General features: G+C 40.0%; 1 protein-coding gene and 1 non-coding gene across 15 annotated transcripts in view; both read right to left on the reverse strand.

The window, feature by feature from the left end:
• The window catches only part of EML5 (EMAP like 5), a 157174-nt gene that overhangs the window by 59290 nt on the left and 73597 nt on the right, over positions 1–24287 (reverse strand). For 13 of the 14 annotated variants that reach the window (XM_020890576.2, XM_070469747.1, XM_070469748.1 and 10 more), the window contains exons 11-21: positions 22909–23076; positions 22129–22235; positions 21619–21737; positions 19751–19937; positions 16708–16813; positions 14381–14474; positions 11471–11571; positions 6416–6618; positions 5667–5778; positions 4251–4378; positions 719–860 (exon numbers count right to left, since the gene is read on the reverse strand). In XM_020890576.2, coding sequence (XP_020746235.2) covers positions 719–860; positions 4251–4378; positions 5667–5778; positions 6416–6618; positions 11471–11571; positions 14381–14474; positions 16708–16813; positions 19751–19937; positions 21619–21737; positions 22129–22235; positions 22909–23076 — 1467 coding nt within the window. The remainder of the gene's footprint in view (positions 1–718; positions 861–4250; positions 4379–5666; positions 5779–6415; positions 6619–11470; positions 11572–14380; positions 14475–16707; positions 16814–19750; positions 19938–21618; positions 21738–22128; positions 22236–22908; positions 23077–24287) is intronic. The other variant, XM_070469746.1, reaches the window with a different exon arrangement.
• LOC139035828 (U6 spliceosomal RNA) lies at positions 11924–12030 on the reverse strand. Its single transcript, XR_011488532.1, has one exon. It is a non-coding gene; the product is annotated as a U6 spliceosomal RNA (small nuclear RNA).

Below are 24287 nucleotides of genomic sequence, written 5' to 3' on the forward strand. Positions count from 1 at the left end.
TACTGCTAGGGAATTCCTTCCTCTATCTGTGTACTCTATCACATTTCTTAGTCACAACTCCCAGCTTTTCCAGCTAGAGCTCCTCCTAAAATATCCCCACACTCCAAATAATATTCTCTACCACTTTCCCAAGAAATTTGAAGCTCATCTAGCCTAATAGTAAAAATCTTGCTCACAGTTGAACTTTTCACTGTTCTATATTGACAGGGTATCCTACAAATGTACTCAATTCTGTTTCATTCTAAAATATCCTCCTCTAGGGACTTCCCTGGCCGTCCAGCGGTTCAGAGTCTGTGTTTCAGGGAATCCCTGAGCCCTAAGATCCCACATGCTGTGCAACGTAGCCAAAAAATAATAATAAAACAAAATAAAATAAAATATCCTCCTCCCAACTCTGCTATCCTCTTTTAAGTTAAGGCCTTCTTAGTTTCTAAATTAGTCCACAGTCATAAAGGGTAGAAAGCTTAGCTTCTGTTTTCATCCTATACTCTTTTTTCTAAAATGATATGGAAAACTGACTCAGGATAGGCATGATCAGGGAAGGTCCCATAAAGCAAAGACTGAGTATAATTAATTTTCTTTATATACCATTATGAGCAAGCAGATACAGAATAAATATTTAAAGCATTTTTTATACATTTACTATTGTTTTCTTACATTTGTGAGGGTTAGAAAATTGTGACAATTTGATCTATGCTCAAGTCTGCAAGGCACTTACCCTTTTTAAGTTTTCGGACGGCCAACATACAATGACTAGGAGAGAGATCCCATATTCTCAAGGTCTTATCATCACTTACAGTAGCACAGATGGGCAGATAAGGATGTGTAGCCAAACCCCACACCTCTCCTTCCATGTGTCCCTGAAAAGGAAACATAGTTAAGATCATTTCAACCTAAAGATACTTGTATTTAGAAGAAAAATAAAAACAACATTCAATAATATATGATAATGATAGGATAATGAATAATAGATAACTCTAGTACACTTTTCTCTTTGGAACACACCTTAAAATATCTTTGTAACAACTTTATCTTCACAGTTACAATATAATCAAGTTACTATTGAAATTAGCTTCAAAATCTTATCACATGTACGGTGGTGGTTTAGTTGCTAAGTCGTGTCCGACTCTTGCGACCCCATGGACTGTAGCCTGCCAGGCTCCTCTGTCCATGGAATTCTCCAGGCAAGAATACTGGAGTGGGTTGCCATTTCCTCCTCCATATAACATATACAGGGCAGAGAAAATAGGGGCTGGCTGCCCCGGAATGCTAGTGACTGCCATAGGTGAGGGAATTTCTGCATGACAGAGTAAGTAATACTGCAGACTGGTGCACCAGTGAAAGTGATAGAAACTGGTTTTAAAACATTAAGGCTCTGGAAACGGTTTCAAGGAGATAAAGCAAAGGAAGAAACATTCACCTCAGAAAACCTGCTAAAGCTCAGTAAGAACAGCAAGCCTGCTGTGTCTGATCGCACGCACTCCTGTCCTCCCCCCTCACTGACACGGGCCCTCCCCACCAGACTGACGGACCCAGGACGAGGGCACTCTCTCTCCAGCCGAACTGGGAGCCTCCTCCCACACAGGGCAGCTGTCCGCGTCCTCCACCTACTCCCAGCTCCCTGTTCCTCAGGCTGAACTCCCGCGGACCACCGCTGAGAGGCACGAGCTCCCCGCTCACTCCCGGTTCTGAGACGGAGGCTCTACCTTAGGTGCAGTGGCCGGTGAGAACACTGGGGCCTCAAAGCCAGCCCAAGAAGGGCTGAGGCTGCTGCTTCCCTCACGTGAGTGGGCACTCACACCCAAAGCAAAGGACACTCAGGAAAACAGAAGCATTCCACTGTCTTCACCCTCAACTCCAGAGCCCTGGATCAGATGCTTTTCCTGAAGGGAGAAGCTGGACATAACACAGCATCCAGCTTCTTCTCCAAGGAACTGACTTCACTCACTACAGTGTGGAAAAGTCGAAGACTGAGGGTGCTCTCAACAACAACAGAGGTTGTGAGGAAAGGAAACTGGGAGAAGACCGAGACTCCCTGGACATGGCTAAACTGAAGTCAAGGAGAAACAGGAAAATCTCATAGATGGGAAGAGACTGCTTAAATTGAGGACAAATCTGGATGCTTCGTCCCTAAAATCAGAAACAAGACAAGGATGTTTACTCTCATTACTTTTGTTCAACGCAGTACTGGCAGTTCCAGGCAGGATAATTAGGAAAGAAAAATAAATAACAGGCATCTAGATTGGAAAGGGAGAAGTAAAACTATCTCTATTTGCAGATGATATGATCTTACATAGTACACAAAAAAATCCTAAAAAAATTACCAAAAAAAACTCTTGGAATATATGAGGTTATTTAAACAAAATACATACATGTACACTAAAAACTAAAAAACACTGTTGAAAAAAGCTTAAAAAGATGTAAATAAATAGAGAGATCCATGTTCATGGATCAGAAGATTTAATATTGTTAAGAGGCACTAGTCCACAAACTGATTCACAGAATACTGCCGCTACAAACACAGTTGAACGTGGGTTTTTGGTACATATGTGAATGCACTTCTGTGGTGTACATATATTCCCACACTTTAAATTATTATAGTTTTATATTATCTTTATTTATAGCATGGAAAGTTTCCCAAAAAAACTTTTTGACTACTTTTAAATAGTTTCTCTTTAGATGATTAAAAGAATCTTTCCAGCATTTGTGAAAAATCTCATTAGGATTTGGATTAGGATCATACTGAATTATTTACTTCTAAGTCTTTTATATCTTTAGTAAAATTGTATAGCTTTCTTAATACAGGTCTTGCATTTTTTTAACCATCTTTATTTCTGGTTACTATGCAATTTTCTTTGTGAGTACCATTTCTGTGTCATAAGTTTTAGCTGGTCATTGCTGATATGTAGAAATACTACTGACTTTTACATGCTGACTTTGCATAAATGCTTAAGGACTTAATTAATTATAATAGTTTTTCAGTTTATTCTCTTGAGTATTCAAGGCATAAGGTTATAACATCTTACAAGTACTGACATCCATCCAGTGTCACCCATTTCCGTCTAATACACATGCCTTCTACGTTTTGTTGGAAAATAATGACGAGACCTGGCATGCTTGTCTTATTTCTGACATTCAGGAGACAGCAGATATTTGAAATCTTTAACTCTATAATAAGTATTAGAAAGCAATAAGATATCATTTATTACTTCTAAAAATCTTTTCTTAGAATTATGAAACCGTCTGTAGTTTTGAACAAGCCCATATATGGATTCATCTGTAAAAGTGTATCTGTGTAAATATTTTCCAGAAGATCATAAATATGTTGAACACCATGACTCCAACATCTTTTTACTTTAAAGGAATACCATGTGACTGAAATTAAAGGGTGAGACATGCAGGTTTCGCAGGTGATCTAGCATGAAACGTTTTGCTCTTTGCTCACAGACTCTCCCTGTCACACCAGGACAGTCTGTTGACAGTAAAGCACACATGCTCTCTGGTGAGTTAACAGGGATGAGTCGGGGCGGGAAGAAACCAGCCTGCATTAAGAAAGAACACAGTTCTCTTTCAGGCTGAAAGACAAAACTCAACGGGTGTTACTACACACAGGTGCATGAGGACAATCTTCCATTAGGGTAGATCCTACCTCACCTGCTATGCCTTATAGTATCAAAACCCATAACATGTGTAGGAAATGTAAACTGATATAGCATTAGCATTCCTGATAGAAATGCTAAGGATTAGCTAATTCTTCTATTTCATTTTCTATTTCTACCACACAAGTTTGTACTTCTGGATTTTCAAAATTATTAGCATATTTTCACTCATAAATGTTTTCAGGAGTAAAATTTTGGCACACATTTCTAAGTTAGAAACTTGAGAAAGAATGAACTAAAGAGTTTCATAGAAAAATAACTGCCTTAGGTTCAATAAATATATTTCAAAGAAATAAAATATAAAATATATGGACTGCGTTAAATTAACTACAACTAGCTTTTCTTTCTACAGGTTTGCTTTGTAATAAATTACTGAAAATACTGGTAATTATTCCACATGATAGAGTGCATATTATTTACTGATACTACTTATTTAGCTATAATTAAATTTTTTTTTTGCAAATATTAACATGTAACAAGTATTTCCCTAAATAATTTAACAGTATTTTTCACCACTGTCAACTTTTGGCTCTTATGCATTGAACTGATTGTATACAAAGGGGGGTAAAACACATTAACATTTAAAATTACCTGGACCAGAAGTGTTATTGGGCCACTTTTATCCACTTCTAGTATTTCACCATTCTTTGTGCCAACTAAAATATGACCATGTCCTAATGATATGGCACGTATAGATGGGTTATCTTCCAAGAGAAGACCTAAAATGTTAAATGAAGATGTTCTTCTAGGTATGAAGTTAATATAATACAAGGATGTATATACTGCCAATGATAATATTTTGACAATGCAAATCATGTTACAAAGTTGCTTTCTCCTATATCTTAAATATTCTAATAAATGTACCACATTTTCCCCAATCATTCAATTTACTAATCTCAAAAGTAAGAACCACTTATATACTGCGATCCCATTGTTATATATTATCCCAGATCCCCTACTACCAGTCTGACGACTGTTTCTTTTCCTTTTTTATTTGCCCCTCACCCACCTCCTGCCCCTCTTAGGAGCATGCACAATATTCTGGTTAGTAATTTTAATTCAACTCGACTTAAGATGAATTCATTTATGTTTACTGTGCCCTCGGCAGGCTTCAGAGATATACTGGTAAATATGACAGAGCCAAGCGCCTGCCCTCACAGAGCATACATTGAGGAAAACAGATCCTGTGTGAGGAACATACTGAACAGGGAAAAAAAGAGAATTAAGCCTTTTTTAAGGTGGGAGGAGATGGGAGTGTAAGGAATCATTCTAGAAGAAACAGTGTTTGAGATTTGAAAAACGAGTATGCGTGCGTGTATGCTGTCATCTCCGACTCTGCAGCCCCATGGACTCCTCTGGACCACCAGGCTCCTCTGTCCCTGGGCTTTCCCAGACAAGAATACTGGAGTGGGTTGCCATTTCCTTCTCCAGGGGATCTTCCTGACTCAGGGATTGAACCCACGTCTCATGTGTCTCCTGCACTGGCAGGCGCATTCTTTGCCACCGTGTCACCTGGGAAGGTAACTGGAGGAGATGGGAGGGTGGGGAAAGGGGAAACTCTAGGACAAATGATAGCAGATAGCCAGGCCTGGAGGTCAGAGACAGAACGCTGCAGTGCCTCAATGCACTATGAGAAAGGTTAAAGGAAGGGTGAGAGAGGGAGGGTCAACAAAACTCTACAGCGAAACAAAATGCCAAGTCTGAAAACAAATCCCTGACTGGAGGTAAATGTGACATTCACATGGCGACTTACTTTGAAAAATTACAAATGTTAAAAACAACCATCTTGTATTTGTTTACGTTTTACTATGTGTATCACTGAGAATAGATTTTGAAAGGACAGCAATGATTCTGCGATCCAGGTAAGTAGCTTCTCTTTTTAATACTGAATGCTGATGCATGTCTAGTAAAGAAGGAAAACTGTACCCATGTGCTCCACCTCAGTGGTCACCATGTTAATGAGCAATTAATCTTTTTTCCAACAAATCCGCAAATCTCAAACCTTACCTTTAGATCCTGGGGCCAAAGCAGCTCTTTTTATAGCGTAGGTCTTGAGACATCTTTCAAAGGAGTCATCCCAAAGAGCGACTACCCCATCTTTCCCTCCAGTTACGAACCCCTATGAAAGTGAAAGGTTTAAATACATTAATAAAAGTCTAAGTATTTTTAGAATAATCATCTTCCTTTATAAAGAAAAACTCTATAGAGAAAACAAAATTTACAGCCAAAAATTGTAAAAGCCAAAAATTTACAGCCAAAATGTAAAAAACAAATAAACATAGAATCCATTACATTTTTTAAACATCAACATGGAATCTGTAAAAATATTTACAGTGATACAAAACATTTTACTTTTAGATTAGGACTTTAAAAGCAGTTTCCAATCTGGAACCATAAAGTAGCTCTACCACCTTCACCTGGAAGCTTCATAATTCCATCCTTTAAAAAGCAGGGACAGTAATAATAGCTACCTCACAGGATACGGTGACAACATATAAAACACTTAAAACAATTTTCAACACATAGTAAGTGATTAATAAATACTATTAATAAGTTAAAAATTTTTTTAACAGCAGACATATTCTATTCTGGGTTCAGGAGTTTGAGCCCAGACCTTATTTTAGGCCAGGAAGACTCCAGCTCACATATCATTGTGTAGCTCAGCTAAGTAGAAAGGTAGTGCTCTTGTACTTGTGAAAATGTTCTGCATTCCATGGTCAACTATGTTTAATTCAGAATTTATTTAGGTGACTTACTTTTTCCAATGCATGCATACTGAACACTGGTCCATCATGTGCTTTAACTGTCTTTACAAGAAAGATGTCTCGCCAGATACACACGTCTCCTGTGGATGTTCCAGAAAAAGCCATCTCTTCAGTCCATCCATATACTGCACACATCATTGTGTCATTTTTCCCCAGTGTGCCTATGTAGCCTTTTCTTCCAATCAATCCTCCCCCTGGTTCATAAAAAATATTATGAAAGTACCACTTTCAAAACGTGTAAAATACAAAGCCATAAAATTTATTCTCTGCTGTTCTTCTTGTTTAGAGAGAAAGACACATAGCAGTCAGGGGAGTTAAACAGGAAAATACAGGTGCCTCAGTCAGTGAGCTGGACAGCATTCTGCTTGGCTGAGGCAGCCATACCCACGGGGGCATGAGGTCATAGCTTTTGGATAAACAAAAATATATACTCAAAGTCAGTTCAAATCCATCTTTTGATTAATTTTTAAGAAAATTATATATGAGTTAATACAAAAAGTAATTTAAAAAAACGAAGAAACAAAGGATTAATCTCAAAAATATACAAGCAACTCCTGCAGCTTAATTCCAGAAAAATAAATGACCCAATCAAAAAATGGGCCAAAGATCGAAACAGACATTTCTCCAAAGAAGACATACAGATGGCTAACAAACACATGAAAAGATGCTCAACGTCACTCATTATCAAAGAAATGCAAATCAAAACTACAATGAGGTACCATTACACGCCAGTCAGGATGGCTGCTATCCAAAAGTCTACAAGCAATAAATGCTGGAGAGGGTGTGGAGAAAAGGGAACCCTCTTACACTGTTGGTGGGAATGCAAACTAGTACAGCCACTATGGAGAACAGTGTGGAGATTTCTTAAAAAACTGGAAGTAGAACTGCCATGTGACCCAGCAATTCCACTCCTGGGCATACACACCAAGGAAACTAGATCTGAAAGAGACACGTGCACCCCAATGTTCATCGCAGCACTGTTTATAATAGCCAGGACATGGAAGCAACCTAGATGGCCCATCAGCAGATGAATGGATAAGAAACCTGTGGTACATATACACAATGGAATATCATTCAACCATTAAAAAGAATACATATGAATCAGTTCTAATGAGATGGATGAAACTGGAGCTCATTATACAGAGTGAAGTAAGCCAGAAAGATAAACACCAATACAGTATATTAACGTATATATATGGAATTTAGAAAGACGGTAACGATAACCCTATATGCAAGACAGAAAAAGAGACACAGATGTATAGAACAGACTTTTGGACTCTATGGGAGAAGGCCAGGGTGGGATGATCTGAGAGAACAGCATCGAAACATGTATATTATCAAGTGTGAAACAGATCTCCAGTCCAGGTTGGATGCATGAGACAAGTGCTTGGGGCTGGTGCACTGGGATGACCCAGAGGGATGGGATGGGGAGGGAGGTGGGAGGGGGGTTCAAGATGGGGAACACATGTAAATCCATGGTTGATTCATGTCAATGTATGGCAAAAACCACTACAATACTGTAAAATAATTAGCCTCCAACTAATAAAAATAAATGAAAAAAAAAAGAACTCAGAAAATACCTATATATTCAACTGATATACGACAAAGGGACAAAGAGAATCAAAATATTATATCATTAAAGTTGCAAGATGACTGCATCTTCTTAAAACTAACACTCTATATTATGTTATCAATCTTACTAATCAAAGTTTAAAATTATAAATCAATATGTGTTTCTTGTTATTGATTACACCACATAAAGCTTCAGTTAAAAATACTGTTAATCAGCTACACCCTAATACAAAATAAAAAGTTAATCAGAGGTTAATAAAAAATACAACAAACTCTTCTATATCCATTATCAACTTACACAAAATTACTACAACAACCAAAATGTATGCTAATCCCATCTCCTTTCTTCACTGCTCCTACTATTCTGAATGTGACGATGATTATTCTCACACATTCCTTTACACATATTTTACTACTTATTTATGCATTCTTAGATAATATATCTTTTTTCATGTTTAAAACTTTCCATAAATATCATCCTATATGTCTTCTTTTGAAACCTACTCTTTTTACCAACGATTGCAATGGAGTTTTACCCCTAGAAACCTCATTTTCATAACTATATAGCATTCCATCGTAACATTTTATATTCCATATAACATTTTCCTATTAATGGGGACTGAATAAAGCTGTTTCCAAGATTTGGCTATTGAAAACAAAGCTGCTCTGAACATTCCTGCAATGGCCTTTTCTATAAAAGTGCAAGAGTTTCTCTAGGATTGCTTAGGAATGGTCATAGAGTATCTGCAAAAGAACAGCATAGAGACGAGAGCTTCTCTGCCGCCAAACTACCCTCTAAAGCTGACGTAACAATCTACATCCCACTAGTGCTGAAGAGAGCTCCTGTGCCTCCTCACCTTTCAAGAACACTCGGTCCTTGCTGGTCGCTCACTACCTATTGATATGTTCTGCCCATTTTTCCAAAGGAAAAATACTATGCACTTGCAAGAGTGGTTAAAGTCAAGTGGTGAGGGGGAGAAAACAGATTACACTTCTCTCAAAAGAAGGAGAAGATAAAGAGCAAATTTAAAGTGTAAAGAGGGACTTCCCTGTTAGGTTAAGACTGCACTCCCAATGCAGGTGGCCCAGGTATGATGCCTGGTCAGGGAACTAGAGCCTGCATGCTGCAAGTAAGATCTGGTGCAACCACATAAATTAAAAAACAAACAAACAAAAACAGTGTATGAAGTGTAAATAACTATTTGGACATGCTTTAGCACGTAGAGTAGAAGAGAAATTGATTAGCAACCAGAGGGTAGAGCTCAAAGAGGGTTCCTGTTTTATTTAAGATGGAGCAATTACACCACATGTGTATGCTAAAGGGAAAGAGCAGAGAGGGAAACTGATGATACAGGAAAGAAAGCGAAGGAGAGCTGGAGCCATGTCCTGGAATGGCTGAGAGACAGGATCTAGTGCGCACGTGGAAAGGACTGGCTTTCACTAGAGCACACTTGCCCATTCAGGGCAGGGCCAGCAAGCTATGGGCTGCAGGACAAATCCTGCCACCACCTGCTTTTGAATGGTGCCCAGGGGAGCACAGCTGCAGGGATGACGTCTGTCCTGCTCTGCTCCCCGAGTCTGCCTCCCTAACTTTTGGCTGCCAACTAGCAACTGCCGTGGCCCTGAGTGGGTCACATCCGTGAACTGAGAACTTGACTTCAGCAACTGCTGGGCCCTTAGCGGTGAAATCACAGTCCCAGAACGGCCTTGCCTCTGGCCGTCTGCCCAATCTGAGAAGGCAGTGCTCTCCAGAAGAAGACACACGAGCATCACTGTCACCAGGTCAGGGTGAGGCTGACCACAGTCCCTCCAGCCCAACCTGCAGTCCTGTTCGCCACTGGGCTTGCAGGGAATGTCTCTAGCTGATGGCAACTGCGTACAAACTGGGTAAGGAACACCTGGGTAGGAGTTTTCTCTCTTGTCCTGTAAGTTCCTACATCATATTCTTGATTTTTGTCTCTGGGTCTGAAAAGTCTAAAATATTTACTATTTGGCCAGTTACAGTATTTTCCACCTCTGCTTTAGATGATCGTGACTGAGTTTCCTGATACACACAGCACAGAATGTCCATACTGTAAAAGCTCATGTCACCGCTGCATTTAGAAATTCCCAGTGGCCAGCCCCACCAGCCATGGAAGACAGTTTAAACTCGTTAGAGTAAACTTCTCTAAGACTGTGTCTGGGACAGGAGGTAAGAAGCCCTTTCAGTTTCAGTCCTAAGTCATCTTTAACTTCGTTTACACAAAGCTATGCATTTAGAAGATAGTCAGATGGCATTTATTCAGATTAATAAAGTGGTTTACTTATTTTCCAGTTGACTAGTGAACTCTGAATCAGAACCCCAAAAGTGAGGAATACTGAAATGCACCAAAATCTTAACATTGATCCTTTCATGGTTCAGTTTCAGGTCTACTTTATGTCTAATCAAAATTAAGGAAAAAACATATTCAATTGCAAGTCTTTTCATTTTAAATATATGCTTTAAGTCTCTTATTTCCAACAAACTTATAGTTAAATTTTTTTCAATACTGCAATAATAACCATTACTTGCCTTGCTGGGTATTTGCAATTCTAAGTTACTAAGATACTCAAAAGTTTTGTTTAAACATATGGGAATGAAAATTACAAATGTGAAAATACTTTTCACTTTGCAAATGTATTAATAGAACACTATGATACAGTGAATTTGTGATAAAATAGTAAATTCAAATCTGAAAATAGATTCATGTTCAAAGTAGTTAACAATTTGAAAGCTAATTCATCCTGGGAAGTATCTTCACCAAGCCTTTTCTTTTCTAACCTATGCTTCACTCCTCTCTATAACTTCACATTTTATCCAAAAAGTTTAAGCGTACTGAGACTTTGTCAAATTGCTGGAACTTATAAGTACACTATATGATTTGGAAAAGAGACTTTTTAACTTTAAAATGTGAACTTCTACCGTCAGTAATTTACTAAATTATTAAGGTAATAAAACATTCTATTTCTATACCATTTTATAGCACAGAAACAATTTTGAGAAAATTTTTCATTTTCAGTTAGGATGACAAAACATGTCTTTAACAGAAGAAGGAAGTCTGGACATCACTTAATTTCATAAATTACATTCTTTTGCAAATATGAACACTGTATCAGTGCAGTCAATAAATGATGATAAAATATTTGTTTAAAATGTATCAAGAAAACTGGATTGTTTTTTAAAATAAACTTTTCATTTTGGATATTTTAGATTTTCATAAAAGATGCAAAGATAACACAAAGTGTCCTCATATATTTCTCACCCACCTAGTTTCCCATAACATTAACATGTTAATATACTGTAGACTACTTGTCAAAACTGAAAAACCAACATTTTTGATACGTTACTACTGATTGAACTCCAGACTTCAATACCACATTGCACTTAATCATATCACTTTCAAAAGTAACAATTACTTAAAATGTCAAAGGAACAAAAAAGAAGCACTTCCTTACCTGCTCTACGCCAAAATTTTATGTGTTTAATTCCAGCTGTCATTAATTTATCAGGCACGTACGGATTCATTTTTACAACAAAAATCTTATCTTTACTTCCGCTGAAATAAATATAGAAATGTTTAATGCTAAAGATAAATTTCTCCTGTAATAACCTTTTGCCTAGTCCATACCCTATCTTTTTACTCCATTACTAAATGCTTGGCCCACTAGGTTTGGGCTATGTAATCATGCTTTTGTACATTTGTTATTCTGTCACTATTTTAATTTACTAACTCTTCTCAAAAGAATCTTAAAAGATAGGAACAGTGAGAACTGAACTTTGGATGGCATCTACTATAGTACTGTGTAGAAAAAATATCATTTGTGGCATAAATGAGTTGAAGAAAAAGTTTTTTATATTACTCAGTTATAGTTTAATATAATCTTTTTTTTTCTCAGTAAACTTTTTTTAAAAATATGGAACACTTCACGAATTTGCGTGTCATCCTTGCGCAGGGGCCATGCTAATCTTCTCTGTATTATTCCAATTTTAGTATATGTGCTGCCGAAGCGAGCACTTAATATAATCTTTACAAAGTGCTCTTACACTATCTTTCATATGTGTACTGTTTATACAGTGTGAGAAAAGCATTTATCTATATTTTTAAAATGATTTATGTATCACTTCAGGAAACAGGAAGTTAAAAAATAGTCTCTGACATTGCTATTTCCTCCTTTAAAGCAACTGTTAATATTTTCACTATTACAGAAATACTAATGGTCACTGTAGAAATTCAGGAAATGAAAACCACAACAGAAAATATACAGCTTCTTTGTGAAATGTGTATACACATCTCCTGTCACTCAAATACAGGAGCATTTTATGTTTTCAAATGAGAACAGAATATCTTATCTTACAGTGAAATTGACTCCACCTACCCATAAGAGGATATTTTACATAACAGCTACTTCCAATATCATATTATAGTTACAGTAATAAGTGTGTGTCTTATCACAAAGGATAAACCTACAAGTGAATTCTGCCATCATCTGTCCTTCTACCACAGTTACACCATTTGTTCAGTGGGAATACAGGAAGCAGTCACAGCTGTGACGTGTATCCTCGGTCTCGGCGCGGATAACCTAAGGAGCTCCCAGCCCGCGGTCCCGACGTGGTGATAACCTAAGGCGCTCCCAGCCCGCGGTCCCGACGCGGCGATAACCTAAGGAGCTCTCAGCCCGTGGTCCCGGCGTGGCCATAACCTAAGGAGCTCCCAGCCCGCGGTCCCAACGTGGTGATAACCTAAGGCGCTCCCAGCCCGCGGTCCCGGCACGGCGATAACCTAAGGCGCTCTCAGCCCGCGGTCCCGGCGCGGCCATAACCTAAGGAGCTCCCAGCCCGCGGTCCCGGCGCGGTGATAACCTAAGGCGCTCCCAGCCCGGGTCCCGGCGCGGCGATAACCTAAGGCGCTCTCAGCCCGCGGTCCCGGCGCGGCCATAACCTAAAGCGCTCTCAGCCCGCGGTCCCGGCGCGGCCATAACCTAAGGTGCTCTCAGCCCGCGGTCCCGGCGCGGCCATAACCTAAGGAGCTCCCAGCCCGCGGTCCCGGCGCGGTGATAACCTAAGGCGCTCCCAGCCCGCGGTCCCGGCGCGGCCATGACCTAAGGAGCTCCCAGCCCGCGGTCCCGGCGCGGCGATGACCTAAGGCGCTCCCAGCCCGCGGTCCCGGCACGGCGATAACCTAAGGCGCTCTCAGCCCGCGGTCCCGGCGCGGTGATAACCTAAGGCGCTCCCAGCCCGCGGTCCCGGCGCGGCGATAACCTAAGGCGCTCTCAGCCCGCGGTCCCGGCGCGGCCATAACCTAAAGCGCTCTCAGCCCGCGGTCCCGGCGCGGCCATAACCTAAGGTGCTCTCAGCCCGCGGTCCCGGCGCGGCCATAACCTAAGGAGCTCCCAGCCCGCGGTCCCGGCGCGGTGATGACCTAAGGCGCTCCCAGCCCGCGGTCCCGGCGCGGCGATGACCTAAGGAGCTCCCAGCCCGCGGTCTCGACGTGGCGATGACCTAAGGCGCTCTCAGCCCGCGGTCCCGGCGCGGCGATGACCTAAGGAGCTCCCAGCCCGCGGTCCCGGCGCGGCCATGACCTAAGGAGCTCCCAGCCCGCGGTCCCGGCGCGGCCATGACCTAAGGAGCTCCCAGCCCGCGGTCCTGGCGCGGCGATGACCTAAGGAGCTCCCAGCCCGCGGTCCCGGCGCGGCGATGACCTAAGGAGCTCCCAGCCCGCGGTCCCAACGTGGTGATGACCTAAGGTGCTCTCAGCCCACGGTCCCGGCGCGGCGATAACCTAAGGAGCTCTCAGCCCGCGGTCCCGGCGCGGCGATAACCTAAGGAGCTCCCAGCCCACGGGCACCCCGGTGTGGTGATAACCTAAGGAGCTCCCAGCCCGCGGTCCCGGCGCGGCGATAACCTAAGGAGCTCTCAGCCCGCGGTCCCGGCGCGGTGATAACCTAAGGAGCTCCCAGCCCGCGGTCCCGGCGCGGTGATAACCTAAGGAGCTCCCAGCCCGCGGGCACCCCGGCGTGGTGATAACCTAAGGAGCTCCCAGCCCGCGGTCCCGGCGCGGCGATAACCTAAGGAGCTCCCAGCCCGCGGTCCTGGCGCAGCGATAACCTAAGGCGCTCTCAGCCCACGGTCCCGGCGCGGCGATAACCTAAGGAGCTCTCAGCCCGCGGTCCCGGCGCGGCGATAACCTAAGGAGCTCTCAGCCCGCGGTCCCGGCGCGGCGATAACCTAAGGAGCTCCCAGCCCGCGGGCACCCCGCCCTACCGTGTGACGGACAGCCGGCCCCGCCCGCCGCCCCCCCCCCCCCCCCCCCCGCCGTGTGACTGACAGCCGGCCCCGCCCGCCGCCCCGCCCGCCGCCCCGCCTACCGTGTGACGCACAGCCGCTCGCCTCTCTTCCAGTCCCAGAGCACCACAGTGTGGCCGTCATCCAGCCCAGCGGAGGCCAGGCGCCTCCCGTCCGCTGCGAGAGTAACCAGGAGATGACTGAGCGTCAACGCCCAGAGCATAAAACAGTGCGCATTCTGTCACCGCAGCGCCATGCTCAAAACGCTATAAAGTACCGTTCACTGAGACGTGCATACAGCTGGGCTTTCCCGGTGGTTCAGGAGTAAAGAATCCCGCTGCCAATGCAGGAGACTCGGGTTTAATCCCTAGGTTGGGAAGGCCCCCCTGGAGGACGAAATGGCAACCTCCTCCAACATTCCTGCCTGGGAAATCTCATGGACAGACAAGACTGGTGGGCTGCAGTCCATGGGGTCACAAGAGAGTTGGTCATGACTTAGGGACTAAACACCACCACAATGCACATAGCTATGAAAAAAGCAGAATTCATCAGGGGGAAGAATAGTTTCTCAGTGCATCTATCTGCTGACTTTTTCTCTGACCTCATTTACCTCACCTATCTATCAGCCTGGGGTAGGGAAAAGGAGGAAGATAAGAAAAGTGGAAAAAAGATAACTAAGAAAGAAGGAAGAAGTGATACACACCAATGAAATTCACCATAGGAACTCTATTGTGATAAAAGAAGTCATAGGGATTATAAAAAGTTAGTCAAGTAAAAAAGATATAGGTTACAACCTCCCACATAGCTCAGTCAGTTAAGAATCTGCCTGTGATGCAGGAGACCTGGGTTTGATTCCTAGGTTGGGAAGATCCCCTGGAGAAGGAAATGGCAACCCACTCCAGTATTCTTGCCTGGAGAATCCCATGGACAGAGGAGCCTGGCGGGATACAGTCCATGGGGTTGCAAGAGTTGGACACGACTTAGTGACTAAACCCCCACCACAACTACATATTGCCATTAATATGACTGTTGTGAAAAAAAATGACCGTAGTGAAGATCAATTATTTTAGTTGTTACTACTATCAAGTAACAAGTAATGGATATTAGACAAGCGACTGAGCTAAGTCAGTCACACTGGCAGGTGTGCATGTGTTTAAAGTTGGAAAAATTCAGTCTGTAACAAAATGTTTGCCGCTCGGCCATACTTTCTGCAAACCTTAACTGGTTTGTTATCGCTCCCAGTGGTGTCTTTCTCATTGACTCCGCTGTCATTCAGTCTCCTAACTTTTGGCAGATATGTGTAGGTGTAAATACATTCCCTCCCAGACTCTACCATGAATAACTCACCATCTCTTCAGACAGAGCAGCAGAAAGCACAAATTTACTGTTTCTTAATATAAAATTGTCTATTAAAGTTGTTTCACCCCTCTTTCCCTACTGGTGTGCTGCAGTCCATGGCGCTGCAAAGAGTCCGACATGACTCAGGGACTGAACTGACCCCTCTTTCCAATCAACACCCTAGCCTTCATTGTAGATCTAAATGTAGTTGTTAAACTTTTATATATGTAGCAGACTTGACTTTGAGATCTAAACTTATTCTCGTAAGACAGATTAGAACTGTCACTTCAAAGAAATGTTATAAAACAAGCATTTTAGTTTTCATCTCTTTCTTAGCTTTCACCCTGGTGGTAGTGGTGGTTTAGTCACTAAGTCAAGTCTGACTCTAGTGATCCCATGGACTGTATCCCGCCAGGCTCCTCTGTCCATGGGATTCTCCAGGCAAGAATGCTGGAGTGGGTTGCCATTTCCTTCTCCAGGAGATCTTCCCAACCTAGGAATCAAACCTGGGTCTCCTGCATCGCAGGCAGACTCTTAACTGACTGAGTTATGAAGGAAGCCCTGCTTTCACCCTAAACATTTTCAAAGTTTACTCTGTGACTACAAAACATTAAGGGAGATCAGGGTTTGCCCAAGTGGGACACACATATCACTAGTGGTATCTGAGATGTCTCCAGAGGTTATGTAGACAAACATCTTTTAATAAAAACATCTTTATAATAATGGGTATTAAAATTATACTCATTAAATTATAATTATAAACCAGCTGGCAAACCCACACTTTCATAGTCTTGATAGGCTAGGACCACAGTATGCACACTTGATAACTGGTCTTTTTTTAAAATGCCAATCAGATAACTTTATTCCCTTATTTAAAGCTCCAGTGACCTCTCATACATTTAGAATGAAATTCGCATTCCAGGTCCTTTATGCTGTGGCTCCTCTGCCTTCTTGATAGTCTCTCATGAAAATCATTTTTAAATGACAAGTTTAGGCAACACTGATTAAGACAAAAATGCTGTGTACTGCCTCTGAATTTTGATCATTCTTATTGAGACAAAAATTCCCTTACCTGAGAAATCAACAGCACAGACACCATATTGGTGGTAGCCCTTTAATATCGACAATGGTTTAGTGGTCTCCGTGTCCCATATGTGAATTGAGGGATCCCTACCTACCTAAAATAGAATGATAAAAGTCACTTTATGCAATTAAACCATTTATTTTCATACCTACAAAAGGAAATAAAACAAGGTATTTTACAACTTTTGTCATATTTGCTATAGATATCAAGTAAAGAATATAAAGATTATGCAACCAACATTTTTCCCAGACATTTGTCGAAAAGCTAGTGAGACTAGGCTCAGTGCTTGTAGGAAGGTTCTAGAACTATGTAGCTCCTAAACCTTACCTTCTACTTCATCAATAGAGATGATGCTTCCTGAGCACCTACTATTGGCAGTGTTAGCAACCTAGTGTATGCTAGTGTGCGCTAAGACAATTAGATAAATTTTGCAAACTCATTGGGAAAACGAGATCCTTTCTGCTAAAATAAAAACATCTGGTAATATGTGCTTAATGAGGATGAAAGGCTGTAGAGAAAATCTTCATGGAAATTATGTTACTTGTCCTAGGCCTTCAAAAGGTGTAGGTCTTGGACGAAAAGAGAAGCAAGCAAGCACATTCCAGGCTAAGATAATGGTACAAACAAAGATGCAGAGAGGTTAAAGCACCGAGCAGGTTAACAGGACTTAAATTTTAATTATTCCTTTGGACACAAGTAATCACTTTCTCTATACAGATTAAGATATATTACATAATAACTTTGTCTATAAAGGCAACTCCTGAAATAGGGCTGCCAATTATCATTGATTTTGAGGTTAGTTTTATACAAATATATAACAAAAAACAATACTGTGATCAGTCAACACTTCACTAAGTTATTAAACACTTTCCTCTTTCCTGACACTTCCCTACAGATCTACTATTTTCTACATAAGCTGGAATTCTGTATCACCATTTTGAGTTACTTCTGGTTTTGGTTTCTCCCAGGTGATATCAATTGCTCCTGTTAATGGCGTAGGTTGCCATTCCCTTCTCCAGGGGAATCTTCCCAACCCAGGGATAGAACCCAGGTCTCCTGCACTGCAGGCAGATTCTTTACCCTCTGAGCCACCAGGGAAACCTGGTCTTTCTGTTAAGAGTCCCAGCTAAAAGTCTAGGAGAGGAAGAGGTGAGGTTTTCCTCCTCTGCACTGGCTATCCAGTGGGCATCCTGACTTTTAATTTAATTTGGCCCAGATTCCCTAAAATGCCAGAATCATGGCAGTAAATGACCAGTTTTTACAGTCTTATTCCAGGAGCATCAGAATAATGTCCACACTCCTTCCTACAGCACAGCAGGTGATCCTTGCTACACACAACAGGCACATAATTGTGTGTTAAGAGGAACCTTGACAGAAACCAACAGTGAAGATCAATGGTGCCCCTGAGGCATCCACCAACCCATTTAATTAGTTCTTCCACTCATGTCCACCAAGAACTCTCAGATTTGAACTTTAGGGTGCTCACAGTTATTTAAAGAAGCTATGTTTTATTTCAGTTTTTTTTTCTTTCTGCTCGACTGTTATACAACATAACAGAAAACCTTCCCCAGCCTCCCCTCTGTCAGGGAAACTAGTAAGTTCAAATGGCATCATCTCTATGCGGGTTTCCCTAATTCCATTAGGCACGATTAATCAGTCCTTTATTACATTTCAAGAGGGCTTTATACACATCTCCACCGCAGTGGTTCTCAGCAGGGGTGACCTTTGCCTTCCACATGCTGTCTGGAGAGATTTCTGTTTGTCACAGTGGGGAGGGCAGTGTCATTGGCATCTACTGCACAGAGGTCAGAGATGGCGCTAGACATTGTACAAGGCACAGGATTCCACCATACACAGAAATCCAATTATTTTTACAACAAAAAATTATCTGGCCCCAAATGTCAACTGTGCCAAGGTAAGAAGCCCCGATCTACACTTCTGACCTTGCATTCTCTTGCATGTTTGCCTTTCTTCACAGAGTATGAATGTTTTCCCATGGCAAGAAGATGTTCTGTTTATATTCCCAGAGTTTTTCCTGGCACACAGCACATGCTCTATGAGTGTTTTTGAATGAATGGAAGAAATGGGAAAGAAAAGGAAGAAGGGAAAGGAAGGAGAGAAATAAATAAGTGAGGGGAGATGTAAACACAGGGAGGAAAGATGGGAGAAAGAAAGAGTTTTCTCTCTTTTCAAGGAAGCTGCCTGGGATGATGCAAGTTGCCTGCCCCTACCCTCAATATATCCCAGAAGGTATCCTTAACCCAGTGTTCAAAGCCAGACAGACTAAGGATGTTGGGTTTTACCACTTATTAGATGAGAGATCTTTGAGGAAATCATGTATTTTCCTTAAACCTAAAATTCCTCATTTATAAGCTGGGGGGAAATGGTTTCACTCTCACATAGGTGAGGTGAGAATAAAGCAAATATACATTAAGAAATTAGTAAAGTGCTTACACAGAGTAAAGTGCTTATACACAGTGAGAATTTATAAGTATACCACTTCCTTTCCTTCTCTAAGATTAAACATATAAAGAGGTATATCAGTTATGACTTTTCTCTGTGTTTTCTACTTTGGTAAACCTGTGTTTTCTACTTTGGTAAACCTGAACATGTTACTATCATGATAGAAAAATAAAAACACATTCGTCCTATTTCTTTTTTTTTTTTTTTTCGTCCTATTTCTTATAGAACATTTCTTAGATAATTTATTTTAGATAATTAAAAAACCAGACTTCTTAACTTCATGTTTTTTATAACGTTTGCTCACAAATTAAAAAAAAATATATTATTCTGACAGAAGTGAAGCCAGAGCTCACAGTTCAAAATTCAAATTATAATAATAAGTAAAACAATAAAACTCTAAGGAAAACTATAATAAAGAATTTTCATTTGTAACATGAAAATAAAATCCCATTCTAAAGAATTCATTTCCAAAACCACAAAAGTAAAACAATGGACTGACCTAACTTTAAACCCAAACAAAGGTCTGCCCTAGCTAACCCGTTATCACACAGTCTTTCAGAGGCCCCACCTGGCCTGTCGCCACGAGGTCTCTCACAGGATGCACGGCCAGGCAGAGGATGTCGTCGTCGTGACCCAGGTAAAAGCGCTGTGTGTTCTGCTGCCGGTTATAAACGACTCCCACCGCTGCCACATGGTACACGATCTCACCAGTTTGAGTGTAAAACAGATTACTTCGGCAGTCATAACCTCTGTAACTAAATATAGAAAACATATAACATGAACTTTGGTCTCTCACTGGTAAATATGGACTATACAGAGGACATTCAATCCCCAGCTTTATAAGATACTGAATAATTTTAAAAAATACAAATATCTCATATTCCAAAACTTTTGTGAACTGCTCTGATTACAGACAGTTAAATCCAAGCTACAATACTCGGTGAAAAATAGTACAGAAAAGTGTATATTGTACATTACTATTTGCATAACTATATATACTAAATTTATGTATTATAAAGCAAAAAGTTGCTTTTTTACAAGTGAAAGGGTATAGAAAACAATGTACATTTGTATTCATTTGTATTCTACATAAATATTTCTGAAGTTAAGTGAAAGTAATTCCCTTTGGGTAAGGCGGAATGATAGCTGGGAGGGCAGATGTTGGAAGAAGATCGTCAGGGTGTATCCTTTTATACACATTGTTGAACCATGAAAATATTATATATATATAAACAAAAATAAGTTTAAACTACAATTTAAAAATAATATATACGTCCAGAAAAAAAGTAGCCAGGTCCTCTAAAAATGACCAATATAATTCCATTTATAGGGACTTTCTTTGCACTTCAAAGAAACCCAATCCATAAAACATAAGTGCAGAGAAATATTGCCTATTTTAGTCATTTGCAGCAACAGGAATAGACCTAAAGACTGCCATACTGAGTGACGCAAGTCAGAGAAAGAGAAACAAGTGTCACATACTATCACTTATGTGTGGGATCTTAAAGCATGGTACAAATGAACTTATTTACAAAACAGAATAGAGTCACAGATGTAGAAAGCACACTTATGTTACCAGGGGGGGAACCTGAGGGGAGGGATACACTGAGAGATGGAGACGGACATACACACGTTACTGTACATAAAACAGACAGCTAATAAGGACATACCGCATAACACGGGGAACACTGTCCAATACTCTATCAAGGCCTATGGGGGAAAAGAATCTAAAAACAGAGTAGATACATGTATGTGTACAACTGACTCGGTTTGCTGCACACCTGAGACTAACACACTGTGAATCAACCAAACTCCAATAAAAACAACCAAAAACCCCCAGATGCTTCCACTGGAGGAAAAAAGCTTTTACTACATAAATCTGTTTTCAAATTCTTAAAAACATTATAAGCCAGGTAAGATGATTACTAGGTGAAGGGAAGGAAAGAGTTGGATTGGAGACTGTTGTCCCCGGATGAAATGTGAGCCCTGGATTGCCAGATGTTTTAAGAGAATCCAGAAACAGTATTTTATTGAAATTAAGACACAAAGGCCAAATTGCTTAGGCTAAAACAAACCACAATATCATTCCAAATTAGACATATTAAGGGGAGATGATAATCTCTTATATTTCACTTATTTTTTCTTGCTTTAAGATAGATCCATTTATTATAAATACTAAATTTTCACAAGACAAATTAATTTTTTATTTTACAAATATTTATATAATGCTTATTATGTGCCAGACAATACTCTTAAGTCACCATGCGTACTGACTTATTCACTCCTCACCAGAACCCTATGAAGTAAAGTGCTGTTATCTCCATTTTACAGACAGTGAAACAGAAACATAGAGATTAAGTGACTTGCTCAAAGTCACACAGCCAGTAAATGTGAACCAAAATTCAAACACATAAATGAAAAGTAGTTGTTTTGTACCCGTGAACAAAGTGTAATCGAATACTATTTCCTGGAGCCCGCTCTCTTCTTTTAGAAGTACCACTTTTTTGTTTCTCTTTGTATTGTTCTTTAAGCTGAGGTAGATCTTCTTTGTAAACCTTTAAATAATGTACATAAGTAGAAATATTCTTAGAATATAAATTAATAAAGGTGTTGTAGATTCCTAATGTAACTTCAGACACTGCAGTAACTATGATCACTAAACTTTTAATAACTGTCTTAAATAGGAAGGTTCTTTATGAAATTTACTTCCTTGGAAAGACAAACTAGTTTACATTTTCTAAGAATCACACTGACAGATACATATTTAGTTTCTGTGAAATTTTTACACTTTGTAAGAGAATATTTTAAAGGAAATCAATGTAAGTATACTGTGACAAAAAGCACATATATTATATAATAAAACATAATACAGGCACAGTTAATATATCAAGCACTTGGTAAAGAAGAAATTTTTTCAGGAAAAGCTCATATGGTAATAAAAATTACCTGCCGACGGTAGGTGAGCTGGGTCTCTTGCTCAATTTCAGAATCCAGTTCTGGAACATCAGATAGGTCTGAATCTGATTCATCACTATTAGAGTCTGCAAGACTTTCTGTAATTTATAAAAATGCATCATTACTTGTTTAAGTAAGATTCACTTTCAAAACAGCACAATAAAATTAAGGATTGAGAGCTGACTGCCAACTGACATGGAGACAAGCCATAAAACAATCAAATAAAATTACCTACTCAAGTGACACGGATGTCAGTAAACTGCACTACATATTATCTTCCTCTCCACTCACTGCAAACTCAATAGTTCCTTTAAATCCCTTCACTGGCTCCCCAATGACCGCTACATCAAATTTAAATGTCTGTGCAAACATAAGTAAATATAACCTATAATTAACATGAAAAACAGCTAGAAAAAACTATATGTAAGAGATGAACTGACATTAGATAATTTTTCTTGTCAAAAAAAAAACAAAAACAAATGAAACCTAGATACCCATCTCCCAGAGAATATATTAAATATTTGCTTTATTAATGTATGTTTTTCACTCATCAGATACGATTAAAATGTAACCAAAGTACTTTGCAGTCCATGCCCTGTGACATTTGATTTCAAACACATAGACTTAATATTTTAATTTAAAATTCCCACTAATACTAATCTGCACTGCTAACATCACGCTAGTGTGCATTCCAACAGTAACACTGTTATTTGGGAGTTACATGAAGAGTTATTTGGCAGAAAAACTGTTCAGGCAGTATGGACTACTCACCTTGGGGTGCTATGTGAAGAGCATCCTTTAGTTTTCTCTCAGGAATAAATTTCCACTGAAAGACAGAGTGATCTGCTCCACCAATAGAAATAACCCACTGATAATCATGTGACCATCTGACATTAGTTACATGAGCTGAATGGCCAATATATTTTTTAAACTTGGCCCCTATAACAAAAATATACCTTTAAATTGATAAACAAATGCCAATATACACAAAAGCCAATATAAACAAAAATTTCTATACCTGAACCAATGCATCCTACTTGTATTACCTTAGTTATTATCAAAGGGGAAAAATGTTAATTCAAAAATTCAGTGAACAAATGAATGAGTGTACATGAACGGGTGGAAATCTTTGCTCTACTGATTCACAATATAATTTGGTAAGAATCACAAGGGATGTGAGGCATTATCTTACTGCTTTAAGAAATGCATGCAGCAACACGAGTTTTCATTTCACACTGTTTTCGTATTAGAATGCTTGAATGTTTTGGCCTGAGGCCTTCAGTCTTAAATGAAGCTGACCGAGCTAATCTTGCCCCGCTATTCTCAGCCTGAGGTGAGGCATATCCTGCTAAAGCTTAAGTCACCAATAAAATACATATAAAAAGGACTATGCACCAAAACCAAAGATTTATGCCAGGAATGCAAGGTTGCCTTAGTATACTTTAAAAATCAATGTCATATACCATACTAACCAAAATACAAAATGTCCAACTGTCCTAACAACTGCCTCTTATAGTCATTTTTTAAACCTATGTATTTTGTATAATGTCTTTCAATGTGGGTTTGTCCACTGTTTATTCATGATTAGATTCAGATGTGATTTTTTGCACAATGTTGTGTCCTTTCTGATACATCATTTCAAGGGGCACAATTCTATCATTAGTGATGTTAAGTCGCAGCATTTGGAACCAGATTTCTCCAATTGTAAAGGAGTTGTTTAACTTTTTGGCTAATTTTTAAAAAAAATCCGTGTGATGATGGGAACCATTTTTGTGATTCTAAAGTTCAGAATATATTTTCTATACTCTGCTTAGATAAACCTGACATTTGGCAACATGCCTATGTTCCTGTGAGAGTACAATAAACAGAATAATGTTTGACTTCATTTTGACAATGTTTTTAAAGCTTTATATGAAGTTATATAAGGCCTGTATTTCAGTATGACAAAGATCCATCAATTATAAACTTCAGAAAAACTTTCACCTTGGCCATGAAATTAGGGATAGTCATCTTAATCAAAGAATAAAAGTTTTAACCAAAACTATATAAATTACAATTTACTTCTACCCAACAGAAATGCTACTATTTCAGGAATCAATTTTTTATGTAGCTTATTAGAAGTCAGTAATCTTCTAGACGGGTAACTTGCC

This window comes from Odocoileus virginianus, chromosome 6 (assembly GCF_023699985.2).
Source record: "Odocoileus virginianus isolate 20LAN1187 ecotype Illinois chromosome 6, Ovbor_1.2, whole genome shotgun sequence".
NCBI classification, from domain to species: domain Eukaryota; kingdom Metazoa; phylum Chordata; class Mammalia; order Artiodactyla; family Cervidae; genus Odocoileus; species Odocoileus virginianus.